Genomic DNA, 23,407 nt, shown 5'->3' with positions numbered 1-23,407 from the left:
TGTACTTGCAAATCTGCAAATGTTACTGTTAACAGAGACTTCTATTTTGGAATAAGTATGTGTGCTTAGTCTGTGACAAGTTAACATCAAATGAAATAAAATTAAGTTTATGGAAGTTTCAAGTCCATATTGATACTAGAAAATTAATTGTATTCCATATGACTTTCCAATACTGTTTATCAAAACTTAGAAATGCTGTAGAGGTCAATCTCAGTTACCAGAATCCAAAATTCAGCTGTGATCAAGTTGCTAATCATGAACTCTGTTTTAGGCTATAAGTCTACTAACTCACTGAGGTCATTTGACTAGAGATTGTCTGTGAGGAAATCACTGTTTACTATGCTATCATTTCTCCTTTTATAAAGAAATCCAAGGAAGAGATAAATAAGGAATAGAATGTATAGGCTACATCTCAAAATTCCATGTTTGCTCATCTAATCTTGAAATTTGGACTAAAATAAATAGAGCCAAAGGCCAGAGATTAGATAATAAGGTTGTTTTGGTTTCAGATGTTATTGCTGAAATAATTTAATATTGGTCACTACAACCCTAATTGTGTTGGGGTTTTGTTGATTTATTGAACGTGTTTTTACCTAAGCAGTTGAGCCACAGGAGGTAATAGCTCTTAAACCCCATTCCCCGGGTTCTAGTATGAAATGAACCAATGAGTGATAAGCCTCCCTGCTTCTTCTAGTACAGCCTTGGGAAAGAAAGTCAGTAAACAAGAAGTTCTGCTCTGTGGACAACGGTTGTGGGGAAAGGGACTTCCCTGGAGGCGCAGTGGTTAAGACTCCGCGCTCCCAATGCAGGGGGCCCGGGGTTCGATCCCTGGTCAGGGAACTGGATCCCACATGCATGCTGCAACTAAGAGTTCACATGCCACAACTAAGGAGCCCTCGAGCCACAACTAAGGAGCCGGCAAGCCGCAACTAAGGAGCCCATGAGCCACAAGGAAGGAGCCCGTCTGCCACAACTAAGACCCAGTGCAACCAAATTAAAAAAAAAAAAGGGTTGTGGGGAAAACATTACAAATGGGATAGCCCTGTGGCTGCAGTTAGGGGTACATCCATTCCTATTGGATCAAGATGTAGGGCTTTTTACAAATACTGTTGGATTCAATTAGCTGTTATTTTTTTCTTGTATTCCCTTATCTGGTTTTGGAATCTATATTACACTAACTTCATAAAATGAGTAGGCAGGTTTTGAAAGTTGTCTATTTTTTTGGTAACAACTTGTTCTTTTCAGGAGAACAGTCTGATGACTTTTTTGGTCATCAACAGTCTGATGACAGTCTGATGACTTTTTCAGTTTCCTTAATATTTATACAAGCACCACTTTTGGCATTTTATATATTTCTAGGAACTTTTGCATCCCATCCATGTTTTCAACTTACTATCTATTTGGTGGTTTTCCTAATATTTTATTCTAGATTCTGTTTCATGGAGTTTTCTACAATGAGAGAGATGAAATGAAACCTGAGCAGGTCAACACTTTTCAAACACATCGTCCACCTCTCTGAGTAGGGTAATTCTGCCCAGGATGTAGCACCCCCATGACTAGTCTATCATCTCTTACCTGGCCTGGCCCTTCTGTGGTCCTCCCTGGTTGCCATCTAGTTTGTCTTACCTTCTCTCAGAGTTCTAACCCCAGCTTAGGCATCCTCCTTGATGATGCCGGCCATGGTTAATAACCAAAAGGGGTAAAAGAGAACTCTAAGGGGTACAGAGGAAAGAAGTAGTAAATGCATGCTTTATAGGTACAGGATTTCCTTTTGGAGTGATGAAAGTTTCCGAAACTAGATCGTGGTGATGGTTGCACAACTTTGTGAAAGTACTTCATGCTGCTGGATTGTACACTCACTTTAAAATGGTATGCCTGAAACTAATATAATACTGCATGTCAATTATACATCAACATAAATACATACATACATACACTGGTTCAGATGGTAAATTTTGTTATGTGTATTTTTCCACAATAAAAAAAAATTAATCTCAGACTTGGGGCAAGAGCCTCCTCTGAGTTTCTTAGTTCCTTATTTATTTACATTTCCCTCAGTCGCAGGGGTAGTAGCTACCCTTTGCATTTACTATTTAAAAAAAAATTTTTTTTTGAGGGCTTCCCTGGTGGTGCAGTGGTTGAGAATCTGCCTGCCAATGCAGGGGACGCGGGTTCGAGCCCTGGTCTGGGAAGATCCCACATGCCGCGGAGCAACTGGGCCCGTGAGCCACAACTACTGAGCCTGCGCGTCTGGAGCCTGTGCTCCGCAGCAAGAGAGGCAGTGATAGTGAGAGGCCCGCGCACCACGATGAAGAGTGGCCCCCGCTTGCCGCAACTAGAGAAAGCCCTCGCACAGAAACGAAGACCCAACACAGCCATAAATAAATAAATTTAAAATGCATTTAAAAAAAAATTTTTTTTTGTTATGTATAAACATAACAAAATCTACCACCTTAGCCATTTTAAAGTGCACACACACTTTCGTTTCACAGTTCTAGAGGTTATAAGTCTGAAATCAAAGTGTTGGCAGGGCTGGGTCCTCTTGGGACCTCTGAGGGAGAACCTCTTCCATGCCTCTCTCCTAGCTTCTAGTGGTTGCTGGCAATCCTTGGTGCTCCCTGCCTTGTGGTAGCATAACTCCAATTTCTGCTTCTGCCTCCACATGGTCGTCTTCCCTGTGTGCACGTCTCTGTTGTCTCCTCTTATAAGGTCACTGGATTCAGTGACTTCATTTTAACTGATTACATCTGCAAAGACCCTGTTTCCAAATAAAGTCATATTCACTGGTACCAGAGGTTAGGACTTGAACATATCTTTTTGGGGAGACACAATTCGACCCACAACAGGAGTCATCACCAATGTGGTGGCAAAGAAAACTGATGCCACACAGAGAAATCTGCACATAGACCTGTTTACTTGAGGAGAAAAAAAGTCCCCTTTTCCTTTTCCAGCCTTGCAGTGTGCTTCAAGCACCCTCTACTGGCAGAGTTTAACATTCAGCCAGTTGGCCAAAGGAAAATGCAGTCTGCAGAGTGCTGTTCCCTGGGGCACGGGATGATGGGCTTTGCAGCTCAGAGGCAATACATTCATAACAGCCACAGACTAAAGTTCTGTCTGCTTTGAAGTGAGCCTTCCCTACGTTAGTTTTAGCTTGACTATGGAGCTCTAAATCCGCTCTGGGACTAAAACCTGGGAAGGGCAGAGTCCAAAGAGAGGAGCTGGTTAGGCTAGGCCTGGTAGGTTATAGGAGGTTGGAAGGCCTTGAAGTGGGAGAGGGATGATATTTTAGGCAGAGGGACCAGTATGAGCGGAAGCAAAGCATGGGAGACCCTAGGTTGTTATGGAATTCTGAAAGCCACGTTAAGGTATTTGAACTCTAATCTGAGGGTGAAGTTGGGTAAGAGTAACATGACCAAATTTGTAATGTAGAAAATTTCCTTTATCTCCAGGCAGCATGGGAACTCCTTCTGTTTGGGAAGGAGAGCCCTGAACAGGCAGCAATGAGCTCCTATAGGAGGAGTGTGCACGAAGGAAGTGGGCTGGGAAACCTGCATAGCTGAAGAGCCTCTTGGGAGACAAGGTTCAATGAGAATCATCAAATGTTTGAAGTATGGAAACGACATGATCTGATGTGGAGATGGCTGGCATCTCAAACACAACACGTCTCAAATGAATGCATCATCTTACACTGTAAGTTTACTTTCCTTGTGTTCCTTATTTCAGGAATGGCACCTGATTTCCTAATCTAGAAACCTTAGCGTTATCAGGACTCAGTGCTCTCCTTCACTCCTCCAGAACCAATGATTAAATACTGCCCATTTTGCTTCATAAATGCGTCTCAACTTTTCTCCATTCTCAATGCTACTACCTTGAAACATGCCTGTAGCATCTCTTACTTGGACTCTTATAACTGTCTCATAACGGTCTTCCTGATATCTCCCAGCTCATTTCCTCAGGCAGAGTAATTGTTCTGAAATGCAAAATCTTAAGGTGTCACTTTATTACTTAAAAACTCTACACTGGTTCTCCATTGCTCTTAGGATAAATAGCAATTTCTTCAACATGGAACAAAATGACCCCTCATAATCTGGTTTTTTCCAGTTTCATCCCCTCCACTCCTCATCCCCCAGCCCCACCCCCATCCCAGCCATATGGGTTGTCTTTTATTTCTTGAAAAGCTTCACGTGGGACTTCCTTGGCGGTCCAGTGGTTAAGACTCTGCGCTTCCACTGCAGGGTTCCACCAGGGCACTGGTTCAATCCCTGGTCAGGGAACTAAGATCCCACATGCTACACTGCAGGCCAAAAAACCAAACCAAACCAAAACAAAAAAAGCCAAAACAAACAAACAAACAAACAAAAAAAGAACCTTTAAAGTTCAGGTTGGGATATGAACCACAGGGGGAAGGAGTGGCTAGAGGGAAGGGGGAGATGGAGATGGTATAATTAGCAATATGGCTAAGACTGGGAAAATAAACTTGCTCTTTTAAAAAAAAAAAATCACGTTTTTTTCCTTGACTGTCTCTTTTTCTCTTCTTGGTACTTACATCACCACTCCCTTATCGCAAAACTTCTCCCTTATTCCCACCTTTCAAATTATCCTCTATTTTTCCTTTAAAGTCAGTTTAGATGTTAATTCCTCCTAGAATAATTAGTCAGTGACCCTAACACTTGTCCTTGACTCTGATAATTTCAAGTTCGGCAACTCTCCTATGTGTTTGCATTAATTCTGTTCTCTCTCTTTCCTATATATATAATATACATACACATATATAGTATGATATATGCTATATCATACTATATTTTTAACTTTATTTTGTTCCATTTTCTTAAAAGAATTTATTATTTCTTAAAGTTTATTTGCTTGTTTATTGTCTGTCATCCTCCACCAGAATATATGCTCCTTGAGATTAAGAACCTTGTCTACCTTGCTCACCACTATGTCCTCAGAGCCTACAACAGTGTCTAGTTCATAGTAAAGACTCAAGAAATATTTACTGAGTGAATGATAGAAACAACTTTTTTTGAGGTAAAGTTCTTCATGTTGCAATAGAGTCCCATGCAATATTTTGGACATAATATACTCAAAAAATGTTTATCTGAAATTCAGATTTAACTGAGCGACCTGCATCTTTTCTGGCAGCCGTAACCCCAGAACACATTTGAGAATACATGGATACATTTTTGATTGTCACGATTGAGGTGGTGGTACTACTGGCATCTAGTGTGTAGAGGCCAGAGATGCTGCTAAACATCGTACAATGCATAGGACAGTCCCTACAAGGAAAAGAATTATCCAGGCCAAATGTCAATAGTGCGGAGGCTAAGAAACCCGGAACTAGATGGCCATGAACTTTAAGGCAGAGAGCGCCTAGAATCTCTAAGTTAAACTTCCTTTTGGAAAGGGAGAATGGAGTTAGTGAGACGGAGTCGGGGCTGAGACCCAGCTTTAAAACCCTGGGCACACATCTTGAGGCTGATAACTAGAGGGCAAGAGAGCCAGACTACCTACCAATGGCAGCAAACGAAGTCATGATGCCTAAAAGATTGCTTGGGAAGGGCACTGTGGACAGTAAAGCACTCTGCATACACTGGTTAAGTGCACCTCAGACACAGAGACATCCTTTAGGTCCGTCCAACTGAGGACAAATCCTCTAGCTGCTGGGACTAGGAACGCGTTCACAGACAGCGGAAGCAGCCGGGAGGCTGAAGCGTCCTGCTCCCCTAGCAACGGTCGTGACGGAAGTGGTTGAGGCAGCCGCGCCCGGTGCGCCTGCGCGGAGGCGCCGCGTGCTGACGTGGATCTGGGTCCAGCAGCCCAGCCGGGCGCGCGGTGGAGTGCCGGGGTGCGGCTGGGCTGGTGGAGCCGTGGCCCAGCCGGGATGGCGACGCCGATCGCTCTGCGCCGGGGAGCCGGCGCTACCGGCCGGCGCTGGTTGGTGCTGCTGCCGCCCCTGCTGCTGGCGGTGCTGCTGCCGCGGCCCGCGGCGGCCCTGGTGGAAGGGCTCTACTGCGGCACGCGGGACTGCTACGAGGTGCTGGGGGTGAGCCGCACGGCGGGCAAGGCGGAGATCGCGCGGGCCTACCGCCAGCTGGCTCGGCGCTACCACCCCGACCGCTACCGGCCCGAGCCCGGCGACGAGGGCCCCGGACGGACGCCGGAGAGCGCGGAGGAGGCCTTCCTGCTGGTGGCCACCGCCTACGAGACTCTTAAGGTAAGCCTGGGGGCGCGGATGGGCTGCGAGGACCCGCTGGCGAAGCGCGCGGCGTGGCCCCTTCGGCCCCTGGCCCGTGGAGCGAGGCTCCCTGTGACTTCGGCGCCGGGCGCGACCACCGCCACCACCCTTAGGATGCTCGTGCTTCCCCACGTGAGAGAGCGCATACGGCCCACTGACAAAGATGGGAACCCCCTCGGTCTTGGAGGGCAGCCAGCCCCCTCCTTTTTGTTACAGTCTTTTTTATGCAAAGCTTTGGGCTTCTTACGATTTAGTGAAAATGTTTTAATAACGTGCAGCTCACTCTCGGAAAGCAGGGTGATTATTATTACCAAGATCTGTGATAGAACGCAGGAAAGGGCTCCAGTGACAGTGAGATGCCTGAATTTGAGTTGACAGAAACTTGGTTTCTGGGGATGGTATTAATTGTGACATTTAGCTTGGGTTTAAGGATGTAGAAAAATACTAAGAACAACACCGGATGTTTGACTCCGGCTCTGAACACCCCTGTGTGACCTTGGATAGTGACTTAGTATGTCAAAGTACCTGTTTCTTCATAGGCACAATTAAGGCCATGATACCTGCTCCACGGGTTGTTATGAGGTTAAATGATAAATGAGAAACCCCCTATACAGGACCTGCAAATAGGTGCTTAATGACTTGGGTTTCAAGACTGAGAATTTCTAGTAGGAAATATTTTGTGAGTATATGTGTAGTCATTTGCCAAAGGTTTTATTGAGTCTTGTGGGGATGGGGAGATTTAGCCTGATCCTGTTTTCTTCTACTGCTGGGAAAAGCAAACCATAAGAAATCACTAAGTACAAATCACATTTGGTGGAAGTGTTACTGCTTCAAGGGCCCCATCATGCTAATGCAACAGCAGTTGCAGTTGTAGGGTACTTTTTTTTTTCTTTTCTTTTCTTTATGAGGCAGAGTTTTCCATGTTGCTGTATCGTCTGCTTTTAGTGACTACTTTGAGTGGGTATGCTATAATTTAACCATGGATTATTTTTCCAGGTTAGATTTCCAGAGCTGAAAATACTGAGTCAAGGAGTTCATGGCTTACTTTCCAGAGCAGTTTGGATAATATGGAGTCATAAAATTCACTAAATTCTCACCAGCACTGGTGAGATTGTAATTTTTATTGGCAGTTAACTGAGGAATGGGGGGTTTGGGAAAGTGCTGAGGCCAGAGGGCTTGGTTGCCTATTATTTTGGATAGAGAGTGATTGAGCAAAGACTTCAGAAAGATGGGAAAGAACTTCATTCAAGGTAGCCCAGCATCTGAAGCTCCAGTCTGCTTTTCTGCAGTGAGGAAAGATAGTGGTCCAGACGAGCATCCAGAAGGGTTGCCACTGGTCCTCCAAAGCCCTCGTGGCACAAGAGGGAGAGCACTGGGCAGGTGGAGAACTTCCAGAAGAGAGGCAGCGGAAACAGTGGCGACTGTTGCCTTCTGCTGGGGTTGGAGATTGGTAGATTTGGCATGAAAACGGTGAGCACGGTAGTAAGAACTTTGAAAAAAAGTGCCAAAAAATAGAGACCGTAGAAAATCCGGCTGGGAGGAATCCCAGGACTCTAAATGTTCTTGCCATTTTCTCGAAGAGACAAATTCAGAGGCTGATCTGGCTGTAATGGTTGCCTCTAAATGCTGCTACAAGTTTAGCACTGATTTGTCAGCTAACAAAAAGCTCAATAAAATAATTTGTCCACTCAAGAACAAGGAACTTTGAGGCAGTTAAAAACTAGTATGTCTGGAGAAAGTAACACTTACTCTTGATTGGGACAGGTTTGCGGTAGCTGCAAATGCCTCCAAACAGGAAACTAGAATTGGAGTTGCACTGATGGAGGGTGGGAGAGAGTGTTCTATAGTTTCCCCAACCCCACTCATTATTACTGCAGGAGAAAGAAAATTATCTGTGAGAGAAAAGGGCTGTCTGGGCTTAGTTTGGACCCATGGAAATCAGACTTAGTTGAGCTCTATGAAAACTCCCATGTTAAATTTATAGAGATAGATAGGGATTCCACTTCCAAGTGTAACACCTTCAGAAACTTTTTAAAAAACTTCATTGCAGATGCTCTCTCCTGGAATAAGGAAAAGGACTTTGACTTACCATGTGTGGAAGAAGTTACTAAAAACAAACAGGGTGGTCTGATTTTATTGCTGTCATAATGGAGAATTGTGAGAAGGTTGCCAGAAGATATCATTTCTGGGTAATGCAGATATCTGATAAACTGGGGTCATCCCCTTGAGGCAACAGGGATGTAACCACTGTTTTGCTTGGATTATATCCACAGACTGGAAAGAGGGCTTGTGAGGGATAAGAGGTCCACCTGGCCTTTACTACAAACAGGTCAGATAGAATAGTGGGAGAAGCTGATAAGTTCCAGTGGCTCTGGAATGAAGATGAGCCGCAGAAGCCTACCTGAAATTCCATATATCATCTCATGGGGGCAGCAACTGCAGACCTGGGACCACATTTCATTTCTATTTGCTCTTTTTGTTATACGGTATATATTTCTCCATAAAGAATAGCAATAAACCCTGTGAGAGCTGAAAAGGAGGGAGGGCCTTGGGAATACTGTGTCCTCCTTCACAGCCATGTTCAGTTATTGCTGGCATATGGAGGGAAAAGTTGATTCTATATTTGCTTTGTAGAATGCCCAGGTAGATTCCATCTCTGGAACAGTGTATCTAACAGAAATTGTTTCTTTTGTGAAATCTGAAATAAATTAGTTGTAAATTCATTGGAGCCAGGAGCCTTTTTGCTCTCCCCATAATTTTTTGATAACCTTCTTAATTTCTTATTCTTGGTCTGTTCAAGTCTCTTAGCATTTTTAACATGTATGATATAAAAAGCTATACTATATCCTCATTATAATCTTACAGTGGTGTTCCATCAAAACTTATAACAACCAAGCATCTCTGAATAACCAAAATGAGAATTATATTTGTGTAAGATATAGTGGATTTATGACTCTGAAGTTGTCTTGGTTAAAAAAATGCCTCTTTGAGAGAGAGTCTTTTTAGATGGAAATTGTTAAAAAATAAGGATACTAACATGATTTAAATGCAGTTGGTCAGGCAAGGAGATATTATCACAGTTGGTCATTGTTTTCATAGCAACAGAGATTCTACCTGTGAATAGAGAGATTGAGAAAAACCAGAAAAAGAAGGATGGGTAATAATGGAAGGCAAAGGGACTTGTCAGATGCTTTTACCAAGTCATGCTTAGTTCATGTTCTCAAATAACTTAAACCTCTAGATCTCAGCAGGACTTGAAACCATTATGATTTCACACACTGCTTTATATTTGTTTCATAATATGAGTTAAGACGGTGAAATAACTATTTAGTGTATTTGACTACTGGGGATTCAGGGACACGTGGACTTTGGAAGTTAAGTAAACAGACTGTCACTCGCTGTGTCAACATTGGATCTTTTTATGTGGATATAGCACTTATCACACTGCACTGTAAATCCTGAGTAGCCCTTCTCCCCTCTCCACTAAACTTCATTTTTGCATGTATATCCATGGCACCTAGCACAGTGTCTGGCACATAGATAATGAATGCTTGTAAAATAAAAACTCCTATCTGGAGATAGATTCAGATAGGATGGAAATCGAAAGTGGATTTCTGGCGTTTTGACATTGTTATGTGAAGCCTACTTTGGCATTTTACCCCAAATTAATTGTAGTTTTAAAGAGTGGTACAGATAAAGTAGATTGGATGGGTATGAATGAAAAATTCCTGCATGAGAGAAAAATTATACTTCTGTTTTTAAGGAGAAATTATTTTCTCAGGGTTTTTAAGAACATTAATTATTTTTGATATAGATACGAACTGGATGAATTAGATAAAATGAGAAGGATGGCATAGAAATAAGCAGATGAGGGAATAGGTGGTAAGGATGCACTTAGAAAAACTGTAATTGGTAGAAAATGGTAGAGTTTGACAGCATTTTGCAAGATCATGAGAGAAGAACATAGAAAAGGTCTTGGAGGTATTACTGGCGTGCAGGTTATCTGATAAACTGAAGGGATGTGTAGAGAGAGACTTCTGCTCCTCCAGCCTTGTCTTGGCAGGGAAGTCACAGGAACATGTCAGTTTTTTTTTATCAGTCTGGTTGATGTGGCAGGGCTTTAGCACTTAAGAATGATTTGACAAAAAGGGGATTATGAACTCCCTGCCCTGTTATGGTTACTGTTTATTGTTCTCCCTTTGTATATTCGCTTAACCCTTCCTCTAACTGGTACTGACACAGGTGCTGGGGGAGGAGACCATAACACTGAAAATGGCACAGTTCCTGCCTTTAAGCTTTTAATATAAGAAGGATACAGATACTTATTGTTTGGTTATTATTTATCTAAGTTATATAATAAAAACGTGTACGTTATATTGCAGCACTGAGAGAACACAATTATTTCTTCTCAGGGGATTGGAGAAGAATGTACTCTTTGATCTGGATCTAGAACAGTCACCAAGGTTGACTGTGGAGGGACATTTCTGGTAGAGAAAAGTCTTCATCCACGAAAACATGGAGTCATGAGCGTGCAAGGCTTGTTCCAGGAATGAGATGTAGGATCACTTTTATTATGCTTTTCCCAGGGACTCTTCGTTTTGGAGGAAAAAAATTAACTGCACTTATTGGTATTACTGTTTTTCTTTTCCAGCATCGATCCAGATTTTAATCAGTCATTCATAATAATTGGGTATTCATAAAACTAATAGAAATGATGTAAATTTCTATTACAGTTGTGATGCTGATAAACAGCCAAGTTAAGTAAGCTTGATGGCAGATAATTTTCATTTCACATGCCCACTGTAATTGGTCTCGACTCCATGTAACACTTGTAAATTTGGGGGCCTTGTCTGGGTTTAGTGGAAAAGATGGCATGTTAAACTGTTCTCCCATGGGCCCAGAAGAAGGGTGTGGTACCTTATGTGCCACATTTGCTATTTCTGCTGTGAACCCATAAGTGTTGTTTATTTTTTACTCATCCCTTAATTTCACCTGTTATTCCCTACTTATGGCCAAGGTTGATTATACACCAGATGTGTTTAAATCTAGTGCTGTGACTACCTGACACATGATGGTATCAACAACACATCAGAGCTTTTTCGAGTAACAGAAAAACTACTGAGTTGATATAATTCTAGCCAGAAACTAAGCACTTGACGTTTTAATTTTGCTTGTGCAAATTTATCATGGGTAAACAGAATATTTTGAGATATTCACAGCACAAAGACCCTTACTGTATTTTTAGAGACTGTAGGGGATCTACTATTTCTAGGTTAGAAGCCTGTCAGGTGCATGGTAGGGAGAATGTTTCAGGAGACTGGAAATAGTTTGGGATCGACCCTTTAAGCTGTGTTCAGGCATGTGAACCTGACGTATTGAAGTTACCAGAGGTTTTAAAGTGCATAAGTAACACAATCTGATGTTTGTTGCAGAAAGAAAGTTCTGGAAATAATATGGAAGATGGGTTGGGGGAAGGCAGGAAGGTATTCTTGGCTGAACTCATTTTATTTCCATCTTAGTCTTCTGGAATCTCATCATTCCTCTTTGGTAACTTAAGAATCTCTTATTTGGTTCATTTCTCATTCCTTAATTTTGCTTCTTTTAAAGCTACGGTCAATTTTTCTTCTTTCTTCATTGTTGGCCATCCTTACTTCCTCATCCCCCTTTCATTTAAACTGTCATAGACTGACATGTGCATCAGCACACGTTCTGGAGCTGTTCTTCCTAAGATGAATAGTGATGCTCTAAGCATCAGATCAGAGGGCTGCTCTTCCTGTTGGAACTATTTGTGGCATTTGAGGTTGACCACGTAGTTCTTTAAGCTGTTCTCCCTTGACTCCCTTCATGTAATGCTCTCCCCCTTCTCCAAGCTTTCTAGCCATGTATTTCTTTTCCTCTGCCTTCACCTTAAACATTGCATTTCCTTAGAGTCCTGTCCTTTGGGTACTCTTTTCTTTTTATTTTCTAAGCTCGTCCTGATGAAACTCAACTACATCCTTGACAACCCTGAAATTCGTGTATTCTCTAGGTTCATATTTTTCAATTGTCTCTCATTTGTAGCACAGGTACCCAAAATTACACATGAAACTAATCCTGTTTTCTTTGTTAAAGCATAAATTTTAAAAGAGGTTGACTCTTGTACAAATACAAAATGAACATGTGTCAACGATTTTATTTAACTCATTAATTAATGAGGGAACCAGTAAGATATTAAAACTGGTTCAAAAGAGAAAAAGTGCCACACAGTTTACAGTCAAGACAAGGAGTGCTGAAATGCCTGTAATACTGGTCAGTATGACAAGGCAGTTATCAGTTGCCTTAATTCCACTGGTCACGATTTGTCTTTTTGTGAATAAGAATTATTTGCATTACTTCCAGTTTTCCACAAGTTACTTCTTTCTCTACAAAGTTAAAATAGACTTTTCAAAGACAAATAAAGGCACACCCCTCCTACAGGAATAGATAATCCTTGGAGGCTCCAGGCATTGAAAAGCTATCCAGTAATTTTCTTTCCTCCCCATTTCAAAATCTTCCACAATTTTCCCCTGCCTCTTCTCCACACTTGCTGTCCTCTTCCTTTATTCTTAGAATAACATGGTTCACACAGTGACTATAATTAGAAACATCACTCTCATGCTCAACATGATTGATTCCTGTACCCCTTTAATCACTAAGTCCTATTTGTTCTACTTCTTAGTCTCTAAAATCTGTTTCTCCCTCATTCCTTTCTTTACAATACTATCAGAGTTATCATCCCAAAATATACACTTCTACTCAATGCTATTTATTTTTCTCATACTCGAAAACATTTTATGTTTGAATAGCACAGACAGTAACACCCTAACACTTTAGCATGGCATATAAGATCCCCTGTGGTTCTTATCCAAACCTATCTTCCTGGCCACATTTACTACTCCTTTCTTCCCTAAACTTTCCCAGTGCTTAAGCTTCACTGAATCTGTTCTATACACTGATGCTTCTGTACCTTAACACTTGCTGTTCCCCTTGCCTGGAACAAATTTTACCACATCTTACTTGCTTTTCAGGATCTAGCACTCATTTCATGTCTTCTGTGAATCCCATTACCAGTGGTCTCAGGCAGAGTTAGTCCTTAGTACATTGAATTGTGCTCTTCTTGCTTGCTAGATTCTTCTTGTAGATGGGAGAGTTATTGAGGCCAGGTCCTTAATTTATTTGTTTTTTTATCCTCCTTTGTGCTCAGCACATGGCTTAAGGCCCTGCATAACTATTTGCTGAACTGAAAATAACTAAGGTTTTTTAAAGCTCAGGTAACCAAGTAGATGGTGATACCGTTAACTGAGACACAGGAGCAGATTTGGGTTTTGAGCATGTTGAATTTGAGATATTTATGTTACATTTAGGAAGTGTTCAGGAGGTATCTGAAAATAGTAGGAGCAGGGAAAACAGATCTGTGTGTCACTCGTATATGATATATAGGTGATACTGCAAATGATGGAAATTGCTATGACCACATGTAGACTGAGAAGAGAAGACGTAGAAGATAGTTGCACGAGTGGCTGGTGGGTAGGGAACAGGAAGAGAAATGAAAACTCAGAGCAGTTAACTTTCTTCCTCTTTAGTAGGGTGTAATGGCCTGGAAAAAAATTTAGGGGAACAGATGTTATTTTTTTAAAGGATCATTTGTGTGTGTATTTCTCTTAAAAACAGGATTACTATATATATTTAAGAATGAACAAACTATTACTATATTTTCATATATTATTGATTCTTGGCCTTTGCCATCCTAAATGGTTTCTATTATTTGTATAATCGAAGATTTTTAAAGTGAAACTGGCTGCAATATCTAATTATTGCAATTTATGTTTATTGAAATCAAACAATTCATTATTTCTTTCAAGGACAAGAACATAATATATTTTTGCCTCTGGGGAGGGGGGAACGATCATTTTCATAAGAGAAGGAAGGATTCAGTGCTTTCTTTGCTTGTGGGTTTCCTCTTGTTCACTTCTGATCTAGATATTGGTGGTTATGTTCCAGTCCTCCTGCATATGCCCAAGAGGATTGGGAGTGGAGTGGACACCAGCAGAAGCACCATTTTTTCCTGTAGAGATTAGAAACAAGGAGCTTATTGCCCTGCTTGTCAAGGCTCAGGACAGAGAGGAGGAAGAAACAAGTATAAAGGTTTTGGTTTTGGAAAGAAGTTGGAATCTCCTGACCCTGGGACCTTAAGATCCACAAAATTGCTGAAAGAAAAAGTACTACCTTATTGAAAGGTAAGATATTACACTGTTTTAAGGTTTAAGCTATTTTAGCCACATTAGCATATCTTCATAAGCTATGAAATCAAGCAGTCATTTCTGCCAAGCCCAAGTTTTTGTGGCATAATCACCTGTCTCACCTTCCTGGTGAGGTGGAGACCTGTGTGGCTGGAGAGATGTCTGTAGTGAGGGAGAGCCTTTATAAAATTTCATTCAGTTTTGAAATGATATTTATTGAATGCCAGGCACTGTGCTAGGCCTTGGATATACAGAGATTAAGGAATCACCCTACCTGCCTTCTAGAAGTTCTCATTCAAGGAAAGGAAAAAAACTGATGATTACAATGTGATAAGTGCTATAATAAATAGGTAATAAGTGTAATAAGAGTGGTCTAAATCTGTCTACTAATGTTTATGTTCTAAAGGATTAATAGGAGCTCATGAGGTTGGAAGAAAGGCTTGGGCATTTGAGTTAAAGTGAATAATTATCTGTTCAGTCATAGATATAAAAGAGCATGCTGTACTTGAAGAACACACCAAATTCCAGAAATTGCTCTCTGAATGTTTGCTATGGGCAAAAGAAGGGAGAGTGATAAGATGTTTCTTAAGTAGGTAAGTTTGGGTCAGTTATGGAGGCCTTGTTGCATGACAAGGAAAATTGAACTTACCTTACTAGACACTGGGAAGCATTGGACAGAACAAACAAAAAAACTGTGAGGCTACTTTAGTCCCAAGATGGGTAGGAGAAAAAATAAATATATGGTATTAAAAATAAATATATGGTAAAAATATGTAAGAATGTACGTGAAACTCTCTAATTGGATCCCAGTCTGTCTTTTCTTTTTTGCTAATATTCCTGGTATCCTGTGTTCTTATTAGGTTGATTCTAAACTTAGTAGGCTACTGAAGAGTAGGACTTTGACTTAGATTGTTGAGAATCCCTAACTCTTCAATTTGTGCCAACCTTGAGCAACCTTGTAAAGTGTATTATGCATGCCTCAGCCTAAAATCCATTTTCTTCATTCTGGAGAGAAAGCTTTAAACACATTAAAGAAAGAAGATTGTGGCTGAATAAATGCTGTAACAAGGAGATCACAGACCTTCTTGTCTCTAATCATGACCAAAACAGGGTCATGAAATTATGGTGGCCCCAAGGAAAAGAAAACCATTCTAAGAGAATTTAGACTTGACCCTGAAACCTTTTACAGGGATGAGGTAGTTTGAGGACTCACTATAGAGGGCCCTGAATAGACCCTGCAGGCTCTGGTTACAGTAGAGAGGCTAGACATAAGGTATAAATTTTGGAGTTGCTGGTACTGGAGCATTAGCTGACCATCCTGTTAAATGAAGCTCTGGACTTGATGAAGTCACAAATCTAGGGACCAGTGAGATGGTGACTCTGGGGGAAGATATGGGTGAAAAGCTTGAAGAAGGACATCTGCATTCTATGGACTGTGACCTTCACTAAGATGAACAAACAAGAGAACAGCCACTAGACGCATGACATTCACAGAGCAGATTTCAGTGACACTCACAGATCTTGCTGTATACTTCAACCACGAGGAGTACAGACAGTCAGACTGGGCAATGGACTGTGCAGAGATAGTGATGCTGGAGGACTGTAGGAATCTCATCTCAGGGGGGCAGTTAGTTTCAAAACTACTTGTAATCTAGTTGGAGCAAGGAGAAGAATCGTGTTTGAAGAAATACATTTCAAAAAGCATCTGCCAAGATTGGGAGGCTGAGTTTAAAAGGCAACGAATTCAGGCCAAAAGCAGAGCATATCTATAAAATTAGCCAAAAGGGCAAAAAAATGGAGGGAGAATGGAAAAATTCTCAAAGGATGTCTTGAAGTACTCAGAATGAAATACATCAAGGGACATAGGCTTTAGTCTTCAGAGCTATCTGTATGACCTGTAACGTTTTACCCTCTTTAGGTTAGAAACTCTAGAATATGATGATGGCTTATAGGAGGAATAATGGACTGACAGTTGAGGTGTGTGGCACGCAGCTTGCGGGATCTCAGTTCCCCTACCAGGGATTGAACCCAGGCCATGGCAGTGAAAGGCTGGAATCCTAACCAGTAGGCCACCAGGGAACTCCCGAGAAAATCTTTTCTAATGGAAGAGAACATACAAGGAGTGAATTTGAAAATAATATCAGCCTGAGCTCAGCTTTCCTTATATAATAGATGATTCGCATATTGGCCCTCCATACAGTGCCATGGAACAGACTTTAAATATATTTACATCTAATTATACTAGATACTACTTCATCTAGTTTCAAATTCTAGTCAGAGGTAAAAAATATTTTGAATGTAAGAACTGTTACTGAGGGCTTCCCTGGTGGCGCAGTGGTTAAGAATCCACCTGCCAATGCAGGGGACACGGGTTCGAGCCCTGGTCCGGGAATATCCCACGTGCTGCAGAGCAACTAAGCCTGTGTGCCACAACTACTGAGCCTGCGAGCCACAACTACCGAAGCCCGCATGCCACAACTACTGAAGCCCGCACACCGAGAGCCCATGCTCTGCAACAAGAGAAGCCACCGCGATGAGAAGCCTGCGCACCGCAATGAAGAGTAGCCCCCGCTCACCATAACTAGAGAAATCCTGCGCACAGCAACGAAGACCCAACGAAGCCAAAAATAAAATTAAAATAAATTAAAAATAAATAAATTTATTAAAAAAAAAAGAAAGGAGGAGGCCCTGAACAGACCCCAGCGCCTCTGTGGTAACAAAGCACTAAGTGCAGATTTTGAAATGTTTAGCTAATAATCTGCAACTTTATGAATGCTGAATAATTAATTTATCATAGAAAGAAGTCATCTAGGTTAAAGAAAGATTTTTTTTCATGATGGTTTATGTTGTACTCACTTATAGAGAGTAAAGAATTTGCTGTAGTTTTAGTCTTTAACATTTTTTGGAAACAAGACAAGCTGAAAAATAGGTTTCCTGTGGGATTAAAAAAAAAAGCAAATCATAACCTAGTTTGGTAGCTTTTCAACCTATGTAGCTCAGTAAAAGATTGGCGTTTATACCTGTTAGAAACTGATTAAAATTAGAGAAGGTTTTAAGAAATGCTTTATTTGTGACCATTTGAGCAGCATTTCAGAATGCTATAATTTTTTCAACATGTTTGCATGATTAAGAAAGAGCTATACAGGGGCTTCCCTGGTGGCGCAGTGGTTAAGAATCCGCCTGCCAATGCAGGTGACATGGGTTCGAGCCCTGGTCCGGGAAGATCCCACATGCCACGGAGCAACTAAGCCCGTGCGCCACAACTACTGAGCCTGCGCTCTAGAGCCCGCGAGCCACAACTACTGAGCCCACGTGCTGCAACTACTGAAGCCCATGCACCTAGAGCCCGTGCTATGCAACAAGAGAAGCCACCGCAACGAGAAGCCCGCGCACTGCAACGAAGAGTAGCCCCCGCTCGCCACAACCAGAGGAAGCCCACGCGCACAGCAACAAAGACCCAACGCAGCCAAAATAAATAACTAAATAAATTTATTAAAAAAAAAAAAAAAGAAAAAAAAAGAAAGAGCTATATATTACCTTATTTATGAACTGGGCTGTGAAAATGTGTTATAATAGTGAAATACTACATATTTTTAACCTGTTTTTGTATACTGTATGTCATCTGATATACAAAATAACCCTGTAAAATTAGTAGGGCAGCTATTAATATCTCTAATTTACAAGTGAAGAAGAGTGAGGCTCAGAGAGGCTAAAATTTTTGCCTAATATCACAAAGCTAGACTTTGACCATTATCCTGCATCGATGTCTCAGTGTTTCCTTGGGATGAGCATAATTCAATTTTGAGGGCATAGACTGGTTTCGTCTACTCTTTTGTTGTTTTAATCATTGCTTTCAAAAGAAAACCTTCTATACAAGGTTGGGAAATGATTGTGAATATATACAACAGAGATAAACATTCTTTTTTCTATCAACAGTTACTGAGAGTAGGTGTCAACATGCTCTTCAATTATAAGAACACGGCGACATCCTTATTAGCACCACAGCACGGGCTAAAAAGGCATGGTTCATTGCTACTGAAGTGTTTTTATTTTTTCCAGGAGGACTAATACTCCTCAAGAATTTGACGAAATTTTTTTATTATGCTTTATACCTAGTATTAAAGTTCTAGAAACAAATTTGTGTGTCCCTTTGAGGAATTATGGGAAATTTTTTGATTTTGACAGTTTGTTCTTTTATTCAGATTGATTACATAATTACAGAATTCTAGATTTGACTTTAACAGATTATTAACTAAGACCATTTTATGAGCTGTCCTATGAAACTGGATATCTTGTTATTTTACAGGATGAAGAAACACGAAAAGATTATGATTACATGCTGGATCACCCAGAAGAGTACTACAGCCATTACTACCACTACTACAGCAGGCGCTTAGCCCCTAAAGTGGATGTGAGAGTTGTGATCTTGGTCAGTGTGTGCGCTATTTCAGTGTTCCAGGTGTGTATTGATGGATGTGTGTATCTACGTGCATGTGCAGGAGTGCACAGTGGCTAGTGCTAGTCATTCAAACTGAACTAGAAGTACCTTTTTGTAGAATTTTACTTCCAGGTGAGATTAATTTTTTATATTAGAGAAATATTTATTTAACCAATTGATAATATTGGAATCTTTGTTGGCAGGCAATCTAAGAAATCATGAATGTCATTATATAACTGTCAAAAACAAACAAACAAAAAACTCAGATCTTTTTCTCCTTGCCCCCTCTAGAGTATTTTCCATACAACAGCCAGAGTGAACGCCAAGTAGATCATATCATTTACAGGTGACCCTTGAACAACATGGGTTGGAATTGCAGTGGTCCACTTACACACGGATTCTTTTCACGACATGCAGTACCGAACCGCAGCAGTGCACCATCTGAGGCTGGCTGAATCGGAGGATAGGGAGGAGCCATGCATACGGAGGGCCAACTATACGCTGCACTCAGATTCTGCAGAGGGTGGTGCCCCCCCGCATTGTTCAAGGACCAAACTACTTTCATAGGACTTTTCAATGATTTCCCATTAAACTTGGGGAAAATTCCAAACTCCTTAATATGGCCTAACAAGTCCTGGCACCTACCCACCAAATGCCAGGAGTGTAGAGCTTGCCATCATTGTAACAAACAAAAACGTCTCACACATTTCCCCATGGCAGCTAAGGGCACTCCTGCTCAGTTTGAAAACCACTGAAATAGACTAAAAGTGCTACAGTAACTTTTTATGTTGTTTTAAAATATCACAGAAATATAAGTTTAGCCTGAAATGAGTTTTCCCTACTATTATTCCTCAACTAACCACACCTATCATATCCTCCTCTAGAAGAAAAAAGAAAGTCAAGTGACTAGAATGAAGCAATTTGCTAGTTTCAGAATTACTTCTCCAGTTTAATTCCCAGAAATGAAATTCAATCGATATGACAAAAGAATTCCTATTGAAAACTAAAGCTGTATATTTTAAATATATCAGCTTTTGTAGTGTTGCCTCTTCAACAGGGAGAGGAAGGGCAATTTTACTTTTCTGTTTTAGATAACATAATACCCTATTTTTTTTTTTTTTTTTTTTTTGCTATTCCTAATAGATTGCTACTGTAATATTTCGGGATATTATTGGTACAACTGCTGTATTTATTCAGTAAAATAGCTGAAATGTGTGGAGGTACTATATGAGGAGTAGGACTTTTTCTGATAATAAAACCCTTTGTGGTTGAATATATTTATGAAGTGACTTAATGTCTTCCTGTCCAAATAAGTAAAGAGTTCAAACCTATTTGAATCTTTCAGTTCAGAATATGATGAGCATTACTGTGGTATGTGCAGATGGTCTATAGTTGCCTGAGTCTATACCCAGGGATTTTTTGAAAGAAACTCCTCACCAACTAGTTTTACCATTCGATTCTTCCTCCAGTAAGTAGACTGCAACCTTAAAAAAAAAATAGAAGAAGAGGGATTTCTTAATTGTGATCTAGGGAAGAGTCACATGGTAAAGATGTGAAATCAACAGGTGTGATGTGATTCCACCGATCCATCCTCTGATCCTGGGTGTCTCCTGTGGAGAATCAGTGGCTTTTTGGCTCAGCTCAGGGCTTATCTGACTTATCAGGCCTGGAGATCCCGTGTCCACATGGGCATTATTCAACTGTATCTTTAACTTACAGAGTAAGATTTTTGAGGTCCCTGTTTTTAATCAGAATAGGTTTTGGGGGGGGGTTGTGTTCACCAAGATGAATTTTGGTAATAAAAATGACCCAGTTTTCTTTGTTAAATATTCTAGTTTTTCAGCTGGTGGAACAGCTACAACAAGGCAATCAGCTACCTGGCCACAGTGCCCAAGTACCGTATCCAAGCCATGGAGATTGCCAAGCAGCAGGGATTGCTGAGAAAAGCCAAAGAGAAGGGCAGAAACAAAAAGTCCAAAGAGGAAATTCGTGACGAGGAGGAGAACATCATAAAGAACATTATAAAAAGTAAAATAGATATAAAGGGAGGCTATCAGAAACCCCAGTTCCGTGACCTTCTCCTGTTTCAAATTCTCTTAGCTCCCTTTCACCTGTGCTCATATATAGTCTGGTATTGCCGGTGGATCTATAATTTTAACATCAAAGGCAAAGAATATGGGGAAGAAGAAAGACTATATATCATACGTAAATCTATGAAGATGTCAAAGTCTCAGTTTGATAGTCTAGAAGATCATCAGAAAGAAACTTTTCTTAAACGGGAGCTTTGGATAAAGGAGAATTATGAGGTAATTACTGTAACCTTCGTTACCAACTTAAAACTAGGTATGTGACAAGGGATCACAGAAGTGTGCTCAAATTTCTGAAATCGAAGAGTTAAATATAGAAAGATCTTTTGTTGACTGTATGACTATATTTAGTAGTGGAACAGTGGGTTTTTAACCTATAATTTGTCTTTTTAAAAGATGAACTTCAAATACTTTAATTTACTAATGCTAAAAATTTAAAGTATGGTCTAATTTGTTGTGTTAAACTGTACTATGAATTGCCAGAATGATTTGGCAAGTAGATATATTCAGCCTACTTATAAAGAACATAAAAATGGAAGGTAACATGGTAGCTCCTAAATTATTTGATAAGTTTTCACTTTTAAGTAGTTGAAGCTGCCCACTATACAATAAACTCTGTCTGTCATAGAGTGCTATCCTGGGCTGAATTATCACGGTATTACATGAGGTTATCTTAGTCGTTACTTCCTGAAATTTGGAAGTAAAATAATTTCTTTCTGAAATTTGATATGGCTGTGAAATTGGTTATGAAAACTTGTCCATTTAGCTTCAACTGATACCCACGAAAGGTTATAGAAATGAAAGATGTTCTTTGTTCTTAACCTCTGTGGTTTATTTAACCTTCTTTGGGAACTTTAGTTAAAAATATTTTGAAAAACCAGTAATTATCATTGAAGATAAAAGTAGTTGTAAGTTCAATTTGGAGACAAATGTATTTATAAGGTCACTTTGTTCCTTGGTTAGGATCAACAAAACTGAAAGTCATCTGTTAAATTTACAGAGTTAAAAAAATAAAGTGTTGATTCTTTAATATTGGACATTAGTCATAGAGAGGAAATGTTTAAACCCTTTAAACTCAGCTTATATATGATTTCAAGGAGGAAAAGAATGTATTTCCAGGTTACAGAAATCAGTGAAAAAAATTACTAGTTCTTGCACAAGTTATTCTTTTTTATTTAACACTGAACATTAAAGTGCTTAATTGCTTAGTAATCTTAGGTGCATGGTCTTCAGAAGACAAACCAATACATTCATTGGAAACTTATACCTAAAGTTATATTTGAAAAATATAAACATGCCATAAAGCTAATGACAAATGTTTCTCTTTGGATTGTCAAGTCAGTTTATTTTATTTATACTTACAGGTCTACAAACAGGAACAAGAAGAGGAACTAAAGAAAAGACTGGCAAATGACCCTAGATGGAAGAGATATAGGAGGTGGATGAAGAATGAAGGGCCCGGACGGCTAATGTTTGTGGATGACTGAAGATTGCTGGAATGCTACTTACTATGCCAAACCTTAATTGTGATGCTATTTTCATAACTGAATTATTTTAGAAATGTACTGACTGTTCCTCAGCAGTAACTAAAATTCCTCAAGTATTTGATTAAACAGAATAATGCAGAAATTTAAACTTTCCCTTCAAACTTTATACATAAGACATTTATGATTGTTCAATTTTTATAATCAATTTGTGGATTTTGTTAAAAGATTTGACATGAAGATTTATTAGTTGCCATTTAAAAATTTTATATGTTTGGTTAAAAAATTTGACATGAAAATTTATTAGATACCATTTAAAATTTTTGCGTGTTAAGTGTTTATTCTTCAAACGTGTTTCCTTATTTTGTTATAGTGCTACATTTTTCTGCTTTTGTGGCCTCTAATAGTTTCACAAAACATAAAAATTATAACAGCATTTAATTACACTTTTGAGTGTCTTTCTAGACACAGACTTCTTCAGCAAAATGATTCAACTATCATGTCATCTTTATGACAGTCATTATAGGTTTGAAATATGTTCAAAATATCTCTCTAGGAGAGTCTTCTGCTGGACTGTCTTTATAATATCTCCCCTCCAGTCATAATATTCTTACTAAAATCAGAAACTCTCCAGGAGAGTGACTCTACCTTCATGTCCTTGTAGGATGAGCTTGATTACAGTCATTATAGGACTATAAGTGTATTCTCACACATTTCTCCAGAAAGAACCTTGTAAGAAGGTCTTTCGTACCACAGTATTGCTTTTTTACCCCCCTTCAATTAAAAAAAAAAAGAGCAGAAATAGTGTCATGAAAAGTTCATATATTATGAAGTCCTTGAGTGGTGAAAAATCCATTTTATGTGAGCATATTGACATGCATATAAACCAGAAAGAAGAGGTGCAT

At 40.0% G+C, this 23,407-nt stretch overlaps 1 protein-coding gene across 2 annotated transcripts; it reads left to right on the top strand.

The window, feature by feature from the left end:
- Positions 1–5,802: 5,802 nt before the first annotated feature.
- Positions 5,803–22,751, top strand: DNAJC25 (DnaJ heat shock protein family (Hsp40) member C25). 2 transcript variants are annotated; one of them, XM_061201038.1, is made up of 4 exons: positions 5,803–6,214; positions 18,800–18,922; positions 20,767–21,237; positions 22,383–22,751. In XM_061201038.1, the coding sequence occupies exons 1-4, from the start codon at positions 5,882–5,884 to the stop codon at positions 22,503–22,505; spliced, it is 1,050 nt and encodes a 349-aa protein (XP_061057021.1). In that variant the 5' UTR covers positions 5,803–5,881; the 3' UTR covers positions 22,506–22,751. The 2 variants fall into 2 exon arrangements, with proteins under 2 accessions (XP_061057021.1, XP_061057020.1); XM_061201037.1 differs by having other exon boundaries at positions 18,800–18,952.
- The last annotated feature ends 656 nt before the right edge of the window (positions 22,752–23,407 follow it).

This window comes from Eubalaena glacialis, chromosome 9 (genome assembly GCF_028564815.1).
Source record: "Eubalaena glacialis isolate mEubGla1 chromosome 9, mEubGla1.1.hap2.+ XY, whole genome shotgun sequence".
NCBI classification, from domain to species: domain Eukaryota; kingdom Metazoa; phylum Chordata; class Mammalia; order Artiodactyla; family Balaenidae; genus Eubalaena; species Eubalaena glacialis.
This window is presented reverse-complemented; position numbering and strand designations above follow the sequence as displayed.